This window comes from Papilio xuthus, unplaced genomic scaffold, assembly GCF_000836235.2.
Source record: "Papilio xuthus unplaced genomic scaffold, Pxut_1.1 DF824888.1, whole genome shotgun sequence".
Lineage (NCBI taxonomy): Eukaryota > Metazoa > Arthropoda > Insecta > Lepidoptera > Papilionidae > Papilio > Papilio xuthus.
The window spans coordinates 611,896-626,944 of NW_013533761.1; the positions used below are offsets into that span (position 1 = coordinate 611,896).

Here is a 15,049-nt window from a genome sequence, read left to right on the forward strand (position 1 = left end):
CACGGTTAGCGACTTAAATGCAATGAAATCGGAATTAATAATACGGAATGCGATTTTGGGAAAAGGTTTTATGAAGTTGTCTTTTACTTTTAGTATTGAAAATTATAATTTTTTTTAAACTGATATATAAACACGGCTAAACACTCACGTATATTCGTCCGGTGGCGGCACCGACTAGTTTCGAGCACATCGGGGGCCCTTCATCAGGATGAGTGGTACTGGTATTATTTCGCGGACGCGGCCCTCAGCTCACTGACCGTACTCTCTCACCGGACACGTATATACGTGAGTATTTAGCCGTGTTTATATATCAGTTTAGTATAATGTCTCATGAAAGTTTGAATAATTTAATTTTTTAATTAATTTAAATATAAATACAATAAAATCTCCTTATAAATAATATTCTATCAGATCTAAATAAATAAAATATAATATATCAGTGCGAACTCGAGTGACACCACTAAATGGCAAGATTTCGACATTTCAACTTAAAAATAAATATTGTTTTTTTTTCTTCATATATGAATTTGATTTATCGAGTTCGCATTTATCACATAAATAAAATCAGCTAATGGTAATTTCCACATCGTGTGGTTACCACAGTTACTAAGTTTCACCATAGTTACTGAGAGTTATCACAGTTACCGAATAACACCATAGTTACTGGATGTTACCATAGGTACTGAGTGTATCCACAGTTACTGAGTGTCATTACAGTTACCAAGTGTTACTACAGTTACTGCGAGTCATCACAATTACCGATTAACACCACAGTTACTGAGTATCACAACAATTACTGAGTAATACCACAGTTACTGAGAGTCAACACAGTTACCAAATAAGGTAGTTACTATTTTACCTTAGTAACTGGGTATTACCACAGTTATTGAGTGTCAACGGTGGTGGTATCATTGCGCAGTATCCGCGGCAGTTCTCCGGCACCAAGTCGTATGCCGTAAGGTCGTAAGTGATATATCAGATAGTCCAACACATACATCTCCTCAGGGTTCACGTAATGGAATGACACCGCGTGGTCCGAACAACAATCAAGACCCTGCAAATTAAAGAAATCGCTTTTAATCTTTAGGAATTACTGTAAAAATAAGCTCTTTCCACAAATATCCTAACTTTTTCAAAACAATTCCAACAATAATTACTTATTTCTCTAAATGATAACAATTTGGTCCTTCGAGCCGGACTTTAAGTAAAATAACTAACTTTGTATGTAAATAATGTAATAAAACATATAAAAATCATACCTCATCAGAGGGGTAGTATATGTACTGCCAATACCAGAAGTTCTTGTCCTTGTTGGGGAAGAGATGGTGTTTGGGCACGAAGGGGAAGAAGCGGCCGCGGTGCTGCGAGTCTCGTGAGTCCATCGCTTTCACACCGATGTGCTCAAGGCAGATGCCTGAAAATGACAAAATTAACCTTAGGGTTACCGACTTGCCTGAACAAAAATTATTTGAGAAAAAAACACTTTGCTGCAATAGTTTTTAAATATTATAACTCTGTTAGTGATTCGTTGAGACGATTTATTCACACATCTATACATATTAATAAAATCGGAGTGTCTGTATGTATAAAAAAATATACGAAAATCTAATTTCTAAAATGTTTGTCCGTCTGTCTGTCTACAAGGCCGCCTTTGATTCCAATAATCTTCGGAACGACTGAACCTATTTTGACAGGACTTAGACGAAAGGTAGCCGATGCAGGCGGGCATGTAGGCTACTTTTTTAAATTATACGCTAACATATGTCTGTCTTGTGTACGGTAAGGTAGTAGGACAGTAATTACCCATCTCAGCGTCCTCAGCGCCGTGGTCGGAGGACTTGCAGAGATGCGGGGAGGGCAGGCCGCGCCGCACGAAGCGCTCCAGCGCGCCGCGGCTCAGCACGTACCCCGCACCCCCGCTCATGTAACCCTGGTATAACATTACTTAATAATTAGACCCTTTTTCCACTAAACGATCAGCTTTTTCTATAGTAGTCTTGTATGTGGCATAGCAGCCACGTGACTAGACACGCTAGTGGAAAATAGGTTTAAAGGTAGTTGATTATTACCGTTTAAGGCATTGTAACGCGTGCAGTCTTTGTCAATAGCTGGTATAGAAGTTGTCATTCATATTAACGGCTCAGATCTTCCCAGAATCGTAGGGGGAAAAGAGAAGACGGCCTTGAACCGGCAATATATTTGAAAAGACGTATACACGGATAGAAAGCTGTGCGTGTGACTGACCTGAGTTGTGAACGGCTTGAAGCGGCATCCAAAGTACATAGGTTCATTGCTGTCGTAGTCTGCCAGCATGTAGCGTAAGTTCTCTACCACCACGTACCTACATCACACCAAAAGGTAATTTTTGTATATATTATAAGGTGGTAAAAAAGCGAGCGACAACCTCGATTCGCCGGAATAGCGAACCGCTGCCCATAGATATCCGTAATTGCGAAGCATTGCTTACTTTAATAACCAACGGAAGAGGGGACGCACAGATAGAGAATGTTTCCCCTTTCTACGCATTTCCTCCTCCTTCAAATATACTTCTCTTTCTTGTCCTTTCCTTATGAGAAAAGAGTGGAAAGGAAAAGACTAAATTGCGGCCTTCGGCATCACACAATCGAGGATATTTTAATAACTTTTAGCAATTTTATTTAACACAAGCGGTCGCTCGTGGCACCGACCGTAATTATAAAGAAATAATTAGCCTACGTGTTCCTCCAGACTATGCTCTATATGTATGCCAAATTAAATCAAGATCCGTTCAGCCGTTCTGGAAATACCTTCAAACAAACATCCATCCATCTAAACATTGGCATTTTTAATATTAGTAAGAAGTAAGATTATCGTTTGGTTATATATATTTAAAAAGATTAACTCTTTAAAGATAGAGACGCAGTGTACGGAACATTTAGAGATGACAATATCCTTGTATTATTGCTTGTCGATGTATTTCTCAGCGTCAGATAAGAAAACAATGGTGTTTATCGACGAGGGCCGAGACGAATCTGAATTTGTTGTATTTGTGATGCTAAATATGCCTTTTGTTAACAACCAAATATAAATCAATATTGACGCACACGGAGGTGACAGAAAACAAAGTTTTACCGAAGGTTTCTAAGACCAAAATGCACGTTTAAAATATGTTACCGCAGTGGAAATGTACGATTCTCCTTATTATTTACTTTTGCGATAGCTAAGCTGTAAAAGTTAATTAATTTAATATTACTGTAAGAATATTTCTTGAGTTTCCATTCACGATAAAGGTCAACGCACATTAACCATGTCACAAATCTAAACTCACGTGTCATCATCAGCTTTGAGGAACCAGTCTGCGTCTCTCCTGTGGTGTTCGTACACGTATCTGAAGGCGGCCTTGGTCTTCGCCCATAGGTGGTCGCGGCCTTCCTCCACTGGCAACTTCACTGCTGGCAGCGAACTGTCTGACATTATAAAATGAACCTTGTTTTCAATGCAATAAAGATTATTATGCTACTAGTTACTAAAAAAAATACTGTCACATCGTCTAGCAATTTTAGAGAAAAAAGGTGTTTCTCTCTCTTTTACTCAGACCACCTCGCTTTAAATTACCTTCAACCGTACTCATAAACAGGAGTTTGTTACACCGCTTTCCCCACGTGGCTTTAACATGTGCTGCCTTCTTCTCGTGATTGCTGGGTTGCGTCATCACCCAGCATAACACGCGTACTCGCCGCGACAACTCCTCGGCAATAGACCTGTCCTCATCTCTATGAACTGGTTCTTCACTCCCATGCTCTATTATACTAGGTAACGGATGCTTTTCAAGATCTCGCGCTGCATCTCTGTAAATAGATTTAACGTTTCCTTTTCGAAGTATCTAATTGGGCGACTGCTATTCAAAAGTTACAGTCAAAAGAGGCTACACTGGACCAGCAATCGTGCAGGTTAGTCGCGTTAGTGGAAAAGGAATTTTAAAATCATCGCTCATTAAACACACGGATATGGAAAATAGTCTTCGAATAATATAGTAAGGTCCGCAATGAGGTATGTTGGTCATTTTTTTGTTGTTAAATTAATCAAATTTATCTAGATGGACAATACCAGAGTTGGTGGAGGCGTGACAAATGAGCGATTACCTTAAAAATCCAATTTGGTTAAACTTGTTAGTAGCATATAAGCAATTTTTTATTTCATGTTAAGAAAATTATTTTCTCTATACTAAAGTATTAAGTCATGCCATTTACAATATAAAATAGGTACTTAAATCGATTATTTACATAAAACAAAAGAAACCCATTATATATAATACAAATACGATTGCCATGCATTTATTTAGTTAACATCTGTGAAATTGTGTTTGCGTATAACTTTAATAATAGCCTACGTAATTCCTTAATAATATTATAAATGTAAAAGTAACTTTGTCGCACTTTCGCGCCAAATCTACAGAACCGATTGAAATGAAATTTGTTACACATATAATCTTGACCCTGAGAAAGGACATAGGCTACTTTTTGATATCCAAAAGGTTTGTAAGTGGTTTATACGAAGTCAAACCTAAGTAACCAACAATCCAAGGGACCACGATTCTCTTTATAGAGGTCTCTCTAATCTGCAACTCTACACAAAGTGCATTCGCTCTGCAGCGAATTCAGAACGAATTTCAAAAATTTATAGAACTGACACGTGGCAATGACGTGACTAATCTAAAGTTATTATCAGTTCTATACATTTTTGAAGTTCGTTATGGAAGCGCTGCGAAGCCAATGCACTTTGTCTAGCCCCTGAGTTTCTCCCTCAGGGAGGTCCTGCGGTACCGGACAAAGCTCTCGCTTATAAATATTCCTCGCTTATCCTGGTTCGACTGTATATTACAATAGCATTATTCGTATCAACAAAAGTAAACACTAATTACTGGCAATTTATAGCAATTAGGTGAGCAAATGGTTCATTATGATTATTTAGTCATGGTTGAAAGTGGACTAAATGACAAATAACTAAAGAACCATTTTTAATTAATTACGTTGATTAATTAGGAAACGTCTGGATATTATCAGAAATGTGTTTCGGCTACGGAAGTGCAAAAACTTTTACTTACAATTGATTGTTAAAATGTAAACTGGATATTCACAAAATGGTTTTTATTTAACTAATTATTTTGATAACGTACATTAACATGTATTTCCTGTTCTTATCATTAAATATACTGAATAATTGAAATACAAACCAATATTTTATATACGATTTAATTTTATAACTATTAAAACTAGAGCACAAAACGCTAAATAAACCCATATTTATGAATGTTACGTATACCTTTGATTCAATGAAAATTGATTCAATGGAAAAAAGAAAAAAAATGTGATCCATAGACTAACAGTCAAATGGCCTAATGACTTGATAAGTTTGGAACAAAACTGGATTGAGTGGTCTATGTCTAGCTTTAGAAAGATTGATATTATGATGAGTTTAGAGAATCATTTTACACGTAATTGTTGAGGAAAGAAAATAGCAAATAACACATGTAACATTGTTTGTCATTTAAACACAAGCACATTAAAACTTTAAGCAGAATTTATTCGCTATGTTCGTGCAAAGCCATGCAAATATATCATCCATATTACCTGTTCGTAGGTGTGTACCAAGCGACCTCTCTCGTGAATCCTGAGGAGGTTAGCAGTATGTACGCGAAACTAAACCCGGCAGATATCCCAATCACCAATGTTAGCACAAACCGCCGACCCATCACCCGGCCCTCCGCCTGCACAAATCCGGACATCGCGCTTTACAGACACAACGAAGTACAACTCTTTAAACTTCCACAGGTGTAAACAGCTCTATAATTCCGTCGTCGAACGTCCATATGTGTTAAAAAAAACTTGGTGACCACTAATCCTAATATCAACTCTTTAAACTTCCACAGGCGAAAAAGTTCTTTTAAATTCCTCCCGAAAAACTATGAACTCGTGAAACTTGAAAAAAATATTTTCTTTAAACTTTATTTTTTAATTTAATTAAATACAATTGAAAGGGATAACGTACGACGTGCTCTCAGCGGTAATTCGTAACACAATGCGTTCGCGTATTGATGCCGCGTTGGGTGCGATTTTTGAAGCACAGATGTTTTGATCCACCAAAGGTTCATTTTAAATAATAAACACATCTGTATTTGCCTCATTAGCTACGCATTGTACGCTTATTATTGTTAAAACCTTTTAAAGTATTATTATATAATAAAATTGAAGTGTCTGCATGTAAGTAATATCGAGAAAAAGATATTCCGTACACGTATTTGCGTTGCTCATAACGAAAAACCAATTTTTAAATTTTTGTCTGTCTGTCCGCCTGTCTGTGCTTCTTTCGCGTAATCTCCGAACTGCACAGATTTTTACAGGACTTGTATCAGGAAGCTGATGCTCGCAGACATACTATAGACTATTTTTTTTTAATTCTGCGCTGAAGTCGCGGGCAGCCGCTAGTTTTAAATAAATAGAGCTATAATTAGTTGTAACTAAGTATACCTACGTTAAATGCAAGTTCAGAATTATCGGTATTTAAGATAATGACATTATTTAAACAGTTTTCTTATCATTTCCACGCTTCACTACATTCAAGAACGTTTTTTAGTCATGTTCTTTTTAGTGTCTGTAAATCCAATATAGACGGTAATATATTCCAATTTGATTTGAAACACGACTATAGTTAGAAAATCACATAAACTCGAAATTTTAGTATGTTCATACTTAAACTAGCTGTCGACCGCGACTCCGTACACGCTGAAATGTAAAAAAGAAGTAGCCTATGTGCTCTTACAGACAATGTTCTACATTTATGCCAAATTTCAGCAAGACTCATGCAGCCGTTCTGAGTTTACCTTCTATATAAATGACAGCATAAACAAATAACGAATCATCACTAAATTATATTGCTAGAGCAAAAAAAAACGAATTTTTTTTTTAAATTCATCAATGTAACGTAACTTTGCACAAAATAATCCGTATACAAAATAATAAAACCGGTTATTTTTAAGCAAATTTTTTTAAATTTCGAATTTATAATTTAACAATAAATGCACAAATATATTATTAATTTTTAGGTATATTTTAACACTTACTAAATATCCAGTCCGCATGGTACACAGTACAGCCTCCGATATCTAAATGATAGCCAACTGATGTCATGTACATATGTTTGTATACTTTGTTTGTTTGTTGATGTATCAACGCGCATTCGTTGTAGTCAAATTTCAAATGTTAGTGACGTCATTTAGGATATGACGATACTTTTTACGAAGAGCAATCTTTAATTCCAAGAGTTTTTGATTTTCAGATATGTTTTGAATACTGGAGATGGTTACTTATTGTTTGTTTAAGGATTCTCTTGTTAACTCTTATACTTAAGTTGACTGTATTTTAAAAATTTTAATCTAATTAATATTATAAATACGAAAGTTTGTCGTTATTTAGCATAGATGTAGAACATAGTCTGGAAGATCGCATAGGCTACTAAATAAGTTTTTTTTTTAATTTCGAACGGACGGAGTCGTGAGTGACAGCTAGTCGATTACAAATTGACTTCATTTATTCATTATTACTTGAAATGCATTGTGCCAGTATTTAAGATAATTTAGACATAGACAATTTCAATCTTGATCATTGTTTTCAATTTAACTTGCATAAACACTATCTGACCAATTTAGGTGCGTGTTATTGAAGATCTAGAAGTGTCCGATTTATTCAACGCAGGCAATTACTAACACATTCAGAACAAGACTGGCCTGATATTTCAATTTATCTTATGTTTGGATGGATGGATGTTTGAAGGTATCTCCAGAACGGTTCAACGAAATCTCAATGAAATTTGCCATAGATGTAGAACATAGTTTGGAACATAAACTACTAATGAAGTTTTTTTTTAACAGCCAGTTTTAAAATATTGAAAGATATACATACGTTATATTCTTCCACATTATGCTCTTTAACTAGCATAACTTTAACTTGACTGCAAAGATAATCTAAATCCAACGACTAAGAAAATCGGAGATAATTAAAAATTATCTTTTTATGAGTAATAAAAATTCAAACATTGTATACTCACAATTAAATTTGAAATCGGAACGCAGTTATAATGGAAATATATTTTTGCAATCTTAGTTAGGAATAAAAAAAATATTGTGCCTATAAAATGTATGTATATTCTACAAAATAACCATAAAAATGGTGGTTCAATTATTTTATCAATGCAACTAACAATCAGAAACAGTGCAAATTGGCTTACATTTTTTTTTGATAAAAAGTTTTATTTGTGTGACGTATATTTTTGAACAAAGTTCGTATCTTTTACATAGACTATAGTGTATTTACAGTCTTTTATAACCTTATATAAACTTTTACAGTATATTTTTAACAATATGTATTGTTATTTAATTTTAAATTGCTCGATTATTTTTCATCTTCACATGAAACATATTTATAGACCTTTACAAACCTATTAACACAATTTTAAAGCACAATTGGGTAGATTTTCTCTATAATTACTTATTATTATTGAATATAAATATTATATTAGTAATTTTAACAAAATGAAGAGACATAACAGCTTTATAACTGGCCGCAAGGTTTATCAAAATATACTTGACCTATTATCTAAGGTCAAACTATATTTCCAGCTCATATTTATGTGTTGCCTGATTTATTGTAATAAATATATACATATGTTACTGGCCAGTTATATTCTCCAATTTAAAAAAAATAAATCATCATTCTTTTTAAGCTAGCCTTTGACCACAATCGTATCTTATTAAAAATGTGGTTAATTGTCTGTGGTAATTTTATAAGTGCCTAGTCATTCTACTCTTGAACTATCATTTAGTGGGAAACACTGACACTGGCAACTTATTCAACCCGCACAATGAAAATCTGTTTAGCTTTTCTGACTATTATAAATTAAGGTGGATCGATGGATGTTTCTTACTAGAAATCTTCAGCACAGCTCAATAAATCTCTATGAAATTCGGTAGAGATGTAGAACACATCTGGAAGACTGTACAGGCTACTAAATAAGTTTTTTCTTAAATTTCCTGTGGACATTGTTGTGTCCAACACCCAGTCCAATCCAAAATAAAAGAACATACTGCCCCAGTTACATCTCTTATAAGATTGATTAAAATATATAACTGCAATTAAAATTGTGAACGTTCTTTTTCATCTGCCACAACATTTATTCTGCTCATTAGAGAAGCAGAGATTAAATTAAGGAGTAAATTGTTACATTACATATCATTTAATGAGAACTGCATTGAAATTCTGTAATCCAATTCAAAAAAACCTTCATAAACTATTATACTAATATTAATCACGACTTTAACTACATATTAAAATTTGTGTAGGTTTTAACTACAACTTTTCATATTAGTTACAATATACTAGTCTACATAAAAAATAATTTGTTTAACTGGAATAATACCTTTTTACCCATTTAATCCCATAACCATTAACAACCTAGTGAATAGTCATCAACATAGATAATAAGAGAGTTATCGCAAAAAGGAAATAGGCACAGGAAGCAAAAAGTGACCCGCATAAAATCGTTCAGGACTGCCACTTCAATTAAATTCGTAGGATACATTTGATATAATAGCTATTTAAAATCAATTAGAACAAATATTTTATAAAGCACACTATATTCTAATTTAAATAACATTTTTTTTGTTAAATGGCAGTCCTAAATAGATATTTAGAAATTAAAATACTTACAGTCATCTTTGTTGATTAGTTAAAACCTTATTTTCGAAATATTAATATCATGTTTTATGTCGTGTTTTATTATTGTTAACATTCCGCGAGATATAAATACGGGGTAATAACATTTAGTGCACCATTATAATTATAAATTGTAATAATTTCAAAACACTGTACTTTGCGTTTTCAATAGAAAAAAAACCATCAAATGTTGCCAGAACTTATTCGAAATGCGTACCAATGAAAATTAACGTCACTATTATTCTACCATTAGCAATAAAATAAACTTGTAAGGAAATGTTTTTAACCTTTTAAACTTATCATTTTGAGAATAACTTGTTACCTTAACTTTGTTACCTATACTAATTTATTTGCATTTGATTTTGCATTGCTTAAGATGGAGATTTTAAAATTACATAGATGCTTTAAATCATTTAAGAGTCAAATTTAAAATTACAAACTTGATTCTTTATCTGGTATGTATTTTAAAATTTTATAAAATTATTTATCCAGTATTACCAGTTTTACCAACATATCTAAACGATGATTCATCGCAGACGTTTTTTTTAGTTTTGTATAGTACAACATTACATAATCTGTCAATTTTTTTTGTACAAACAGCAGCCATATTTTTATTGCCATATTGTTGTTTTGTTGCTGATTGCGGTTTAGAACAGTGATCGTGGAATTGTAAACAAATTTATAAATTTACGTTTGATTTACTTATCCTATGAATTTTATTAGTATTTTACAATGTATTGAAGGTTTTCCTTTTCGATATGACTAAAAGTCACTTATTCAAAAGTTAAATACACTATTTCATTTGCCTCTGCGATGTCAAGATATTTATTTTATTTTCTTTTTATAAGTTATTTGCAAAATGTTATGGGATATAGCCAATTATGCGATAACAAAACAAGGAGTTGCACAACTCAGGTGAGCTTTATCCATGTTTAATTAGTAGAGATAGTCCCTTTATTGATTTATTGACTGGCCAACCTTGACGACGCAATAAGACAGTTGTAAATGCTATTTCTCAAAAGCTCGTTTTTACAAGGGATGGAAATTATCAATGCGACAAATGTTTTATATATGCAATCGATAAATGAAGAGCGTGAATGCTTAGAGTAAATGAAAGAAAAATGCCAAGACCCCTCTAAATGTAAAGAGTAATAATTAATTTTTATTTGCTTAGGCTTAAAATTGTTAACGACTCCTGATATAACATTTTTTCACAACTTAAATAATTTTTTTAGATTTTGGGTCATGACTATACAGAAGATTCATGTCAGTTAGAATACTTTAAACCTGATAGCCCAGCATGTAGAGCAATGGATTTTGCTCCGATATCACCTAACGATCACATTGGCGGAGTCAGCTTGAAGCCTTATAGTCTCCAGTATGAACATGTCACCTCATTGGGCACATTTTACACGGTCAACCATACTGTTCTTAACATAACATTCAGTAATATCAAATGGAAAAGTAAGTATTTTTGTTACTGATTTTGGGAGTTGCCTGCCCACGATACTACTTTGGTAACCATGTCAAAACATTATGGGCGTTACGGTTTTTAAAAAATATCATTTTTATTTCAGCTATGAAATTCCGATTTCAATTCTCTAAGCAGAAGAATTCAGACAATCATTGCAGAAATATTGTTATATCAAACAATGTGACTATAAATGATCAATCCATGTTCTACTACGATTGTTATTGGCCAATCTCTGATGGCAACCCCAATGGACAGAGTCACATTCTGGATTTTGAAGCCACAGATGATGTTGTTGTGAACCGAGGACAATATTACTTCAATATACCAACACCACAGATGTTAAGTAAGTGGATAGTTACATTTCTTTTAGCAATAGGAGGCTATGGTTTCCGCAACTCCATTCCTAACCTGTATTTTGAATGGGGCCAGGGAGTAGGGTTACACTTTGAGATGATTGAAATCTTGAAACTCAAAAAAACTTACTGTGAATAAAGTATCACTAAGATGTTATTATAAAACTATCTTCTATGATGAAACCAAACAACTATTTCACTCAGTGAAGTGCACTCAGAGACCCTATGTATTTTTGATTTGATAGGTATGATGTCAAAACATAGGTCAAATGTTAGAGTTCATTCTTAGAAACCCACTGTACGATAATCTAAATACTAAGACGATTAACTGATGTAATCTTTGCATAATACTCGTTTCAGGTCCATCAGCGACAATCAACGAGTGGAAACCATTTATCTATATCGAAATATTGACAGACAAAATGAAATTACATGTTGTACCTCCGCCATCTCATTTGAAAGTTACCTCATACGAAATAACGGTGTTCAGAGAATGTGATAAAGAAACATTATGTACAGCTGATGATTTGGTAGCAAATACAACAATAAAATTAAAGAATAACTTACAAGAAGTTACATATGAGACGAGCATGTTAAAGAAATCCGGATCATATTATTATGTGGTTACGGTTATTCATGATGCGTGTAATAGCGAAACTGGAGATTGTCAATATATGGAGAGTCCAAGAATAAGGATTAGTAAGTATTTCAGTTCAGAATTTGACTTAAGTTTTGTTTTTGTTTTTTTATTATAATAGAGTTTACTCCCATCTTATTAATATTATAAATGTGAAAATTTCGATGGTTGGATGGATGTTTGTTTGAAGATATCTCTGGTATGGCTCAACAGATCTCGCTGAGTTTTTTATATACCTAGAACATAGTCTGGTCGAACACATAGGTTACTTGAGTCAGGGGTGACACCTAGTATTTTATAGAATAATAATAATTAAATAATATATAATGCACTGTTAAAATATTTAGGTAAATGTTTTTTTATTTATGAAATGAACATTTAATTATTAACTATATTTGCTTGTACAGCTAACGAAGTGCAGCCGTTGAGCATCTGCATAGCGAGCATCACCGCACTCATAGTGGCGACACTGTTCGCGTATTACATCGCGTTACGAGTGATGCGCCGTTACTGCTGCACTGAATACAAGTCACCACCAGGTAAATAATCTAGTAAAGTTAGTTAATATAGTCTTAACATTTGTCTAGTTTTGATGTCCTTACTTCCCACTGTTTTTCTACAAAAGCCAGGAAGTGATAGGGATTGTGCAATTTTTAGAAGAGAGAATTATTTCACAGCGTGTCATAAATTAGTTTAGAAATCATTTAGAGTTCATCTAAGTAGTGTCTCACCAGTTCATAGACACATAGGTTCATATGTTTGACTATATATTTTTTGTTACAGCTTACGAATTACCATCACCGCCGAAGATATTAGTTGTTTACTCACCAGTGAATAGATTGCATGCAGAATGTGTTGCATCTTTTATTACATACTTGCGCTCTGAATACGGATTCGAACTTATGTACGAAGGGGACATATCCAGCACGTCCCATGCAGATCCATTTATATGGGCAAGCGAATCATACCGTATTGCAACTCATATTATGTACATTGTCGGTCCCGCTGAAGAAACAAATCTATATAATAATATTTACGACAAACCGATAATAACAGCACATAGAGATGTTGATAATATTGTTCTAGCTATGATCAAGGCAAATCGTAATGGAAAATCCCAAAAAGATATTATAAATATATTCTTCGAACACTCCAGTGGACAATTGCCTATTGAAACGAGACATGATAAAGCTTTCTTCCTGTTGAAGGATTGGCAGAAACTTATATCTTATCTGTCACAAAATATGCTACCAAAGAAACAGATTATGAGAACGGAGAAAGGGAAATGTTTTATTGAAGATTTGTCGAGGGCTAAGAAACTACTGAGTATTAAACAAGACGATGTTGTTATCAGATGTGAGAAAAATTGGAATGAGAAAAAGGTTTTATTGTAGTTTCCGTTAATTTGAAGAACAAAGCTTGCTGTTGTAAGTACATGTTTAAATTTAATTATTTTTAAATGTTATTCAAACAAAATTGTGCCAGAGGTCAATTTAAGTAGAAAACAGTTTTCAATAATGTTATTTATCAAGTATTTAAAGATTATGTACAATGCATTTCAAATAAAAATGTGCATGTGTCCGTCATATTGTGACGTCATAGCTCTCAAATAGAAAAAAATTACATAGAGAAACCCTTCTTTGTGTCAATTTATTCCATTTAATTCTACTAATTTTTTTTTACAATTATGATTTTTCATGTCTTATTTTATTATCTGTACTATATATTCTATCGACTTTTGACAGATCGAGATTTGACAGGCACATTATTATTTGAAAGAAACTTGGATAAGCAAGAATATAACATGGTCCCTTGGACTCTCACTTATCCGGGTTCTTATACAGATTAAAAATTGCATTTGGAATATCGTCTTGTAAAACAAGATATAAATTATATGCAGGTCATAAGAATTTGTTGAATATAGCGATCCAGACATTTCTAATATCATATTATCTGGTCAACTAAGTGTTGTATGCAAAAGGCATATGCCTTGTTTGCAAATGCATATTTAATTATTATTAAAAGTATTTTTGTGGTTATTTATAACTTGTTGTTAATGTAAACGCATAATTATCTATATAGAAATATGATTGCTTATCAATTTCAATATTTGTGTATACCAAAAAATTATTTCCGTCAAATGGCACCTTTATTCTGCACTTTCAAACTTTTCTATTGAATGTTTATTCTTCATGTAATCTCAGAATATTTAACCAACAATTTGTCTAAAATTAGATTATTTTTAAAGATGAAAATTTTCGGAATGTAGACCATACTCTAAAGATTTCTTAATTACCATTCTTTTTACTGTGCATAGATAGATTCATATAAAAATATCTTCAAGTCTCTCACTATTCGAGAACAACATAGCAATAGCATGTTTTTGTATTTAAGTTTCGGTACCAACAACTTAACTTACGCCAGTAACTCTAAGGGGTAGACCACTCTATTTGGCGCGGTCTTGACATATCTCTCACTTCTTCATAGCTTCTGCTAATATTTTTAGTTACAAAGTGTTGTATTAACTAGTCATTATACAGATTAGAATCTTAAAATAAGACTGAAAATGAGAAATTTTACTAAATCCCAATAATCTATGAAGTAAATGTCAATTTTTTTTAATTGTACAAAATTTATCTCGTAAAATATGCAATAAGCCTTTTAAGCCATGACTTAACATGACATGTAATTCTTTTAATGAATATTCATTGCAAAGCACCCGAAGTCAGTAAAGTAAGCGTTGCATCTTGATATTGTTTTTTCAAAGTTAATAAGAGGGATGACTATATGTTTTCTATAAATGTTTTTTTTTTGTAGTGGAAACTGAACATTTTAAAGT

At 33.1% G+C, this 15,049-nt stretch overlaps 2 protein-coding genes across 6 annotated transcripts; one reads left to right on the forward strand and one right to left on the reverse strand.

The window, feature by feature from the left end:
* Positions 1 to 425: 425 nt before the first annotated feature.
* On the reverse strand, positions 426 to 9,915 carry C1GalTA (Glycoprotein-N-acetylgalactosamine 3-beta-galactosyltransferase 1). 5 transcript variants are annotated; one of them, XM_013325224.1, is made up of 8 exons: positions 9,741 to 9,915; positions 5,610 to 5,746; positions 3,595 to 3,827; positions 3,308 to 3,446; positions 2,245 to 2,341; positions 1,804 to 1,930; positions 1,260 to 1,414; positions 426 to 1,054 (listed from the first exon to the last, which is right to left on the reverse strand). In XM_013325224.1, exons 1-8 carry the CDS (start codon positions 9,744 to 9,746, stop codon positions 884 to 886), a joined length of 1,065 nt encoding a protein of 354 aa, XP_013180678.1. In that variant the 5' UTR covers positions 9,747 to 9,915; the 3' UTR covers positions 426 to 883. The 5 variants fall into 5 exon arrangements, with proteins under 5 accessions (XP_013180678.1, XP_013180679.1, XP_013180675.1 ...); XM_013325225.1 differs by lacking the exon at positions 9,741 to 9,915 and adding an exon at positions 8,473 to 8,666; XM_013325221.1 differs by lacking the exon at positions 9,741 to 9,915 and adding an exon at positions 7,938 to 7,988.
* A 446-nt stretch (positions 9,916 to 10,361) lies between these two features.
* Positions 10,362 to 13,830, forward strand: LOC106127180 (uncharacterized). Its single transcript, XM_013325228.1, has 6 exons — positions 10,362 to 10,661; positions 10,982 to 11,210; positions 11,324 to 11,563; positions 11,934 to 12,272; positions 12,618 to 12,749; positions 12,994 to 13,830. The coding sequence occupies exons 1-6, from the start codon at positions 10,560 to 10,562 to the stop codon at positions 13,602 to 13,604; spliced, it is 1,653 nt and encodes a 550-aa protein (XP_013180682.1). The 5' UTR covers positions 10,362 to 10,559; the 3' UTR covers positions 13,605 to 13,830.
* The last annotated feature ends 1,219 nt before the right edge of the window (positions 13,831 to 15,049 follow it).

Coding starts and splice junctions, on each gene's coding strand:
- C1GalTA (XM_013325221.1), bottom strand. CDS start 7,973: ATGCTAGTTAAAGAGCATAATGTGGAAGAATATAAC. Junction 3,447..3,594: donor GTTTATGAGTACGGTTGAAG/GTAATTTAAAGC, acceptor TTATAATGTCAG/ACAGTTCGCTGCCAGCAGTG. Junction 1,931..2,244: donor TCAAGCCGTTCACAACTCAG/GTCAGTCACACG, acceptor ATGTTATACCAG/GGTTACATGAGCGGGGGTGC.
- LOC106127180 (XM_013325228.1), top strand. CDS start 10,560: ATGTCAAGATATTTATTTTATTTTCTTTTTATAAGTTATTTGCAAAAT. Junction 10,662..10,981: donor CAAGGAGTTGCACAACTCAG/GTGAGCTTTATC, acceptor TAATTTTTTTAG/ATTTTGGGTCATGACTATAC. Junction 12,273..12,617: donor GAGTCCAAGAATAAGGATTA/GTAAGTATTTCA, acceptor TTGCTTGTACAG/CTAACGAAGTGCAGCCGTTG.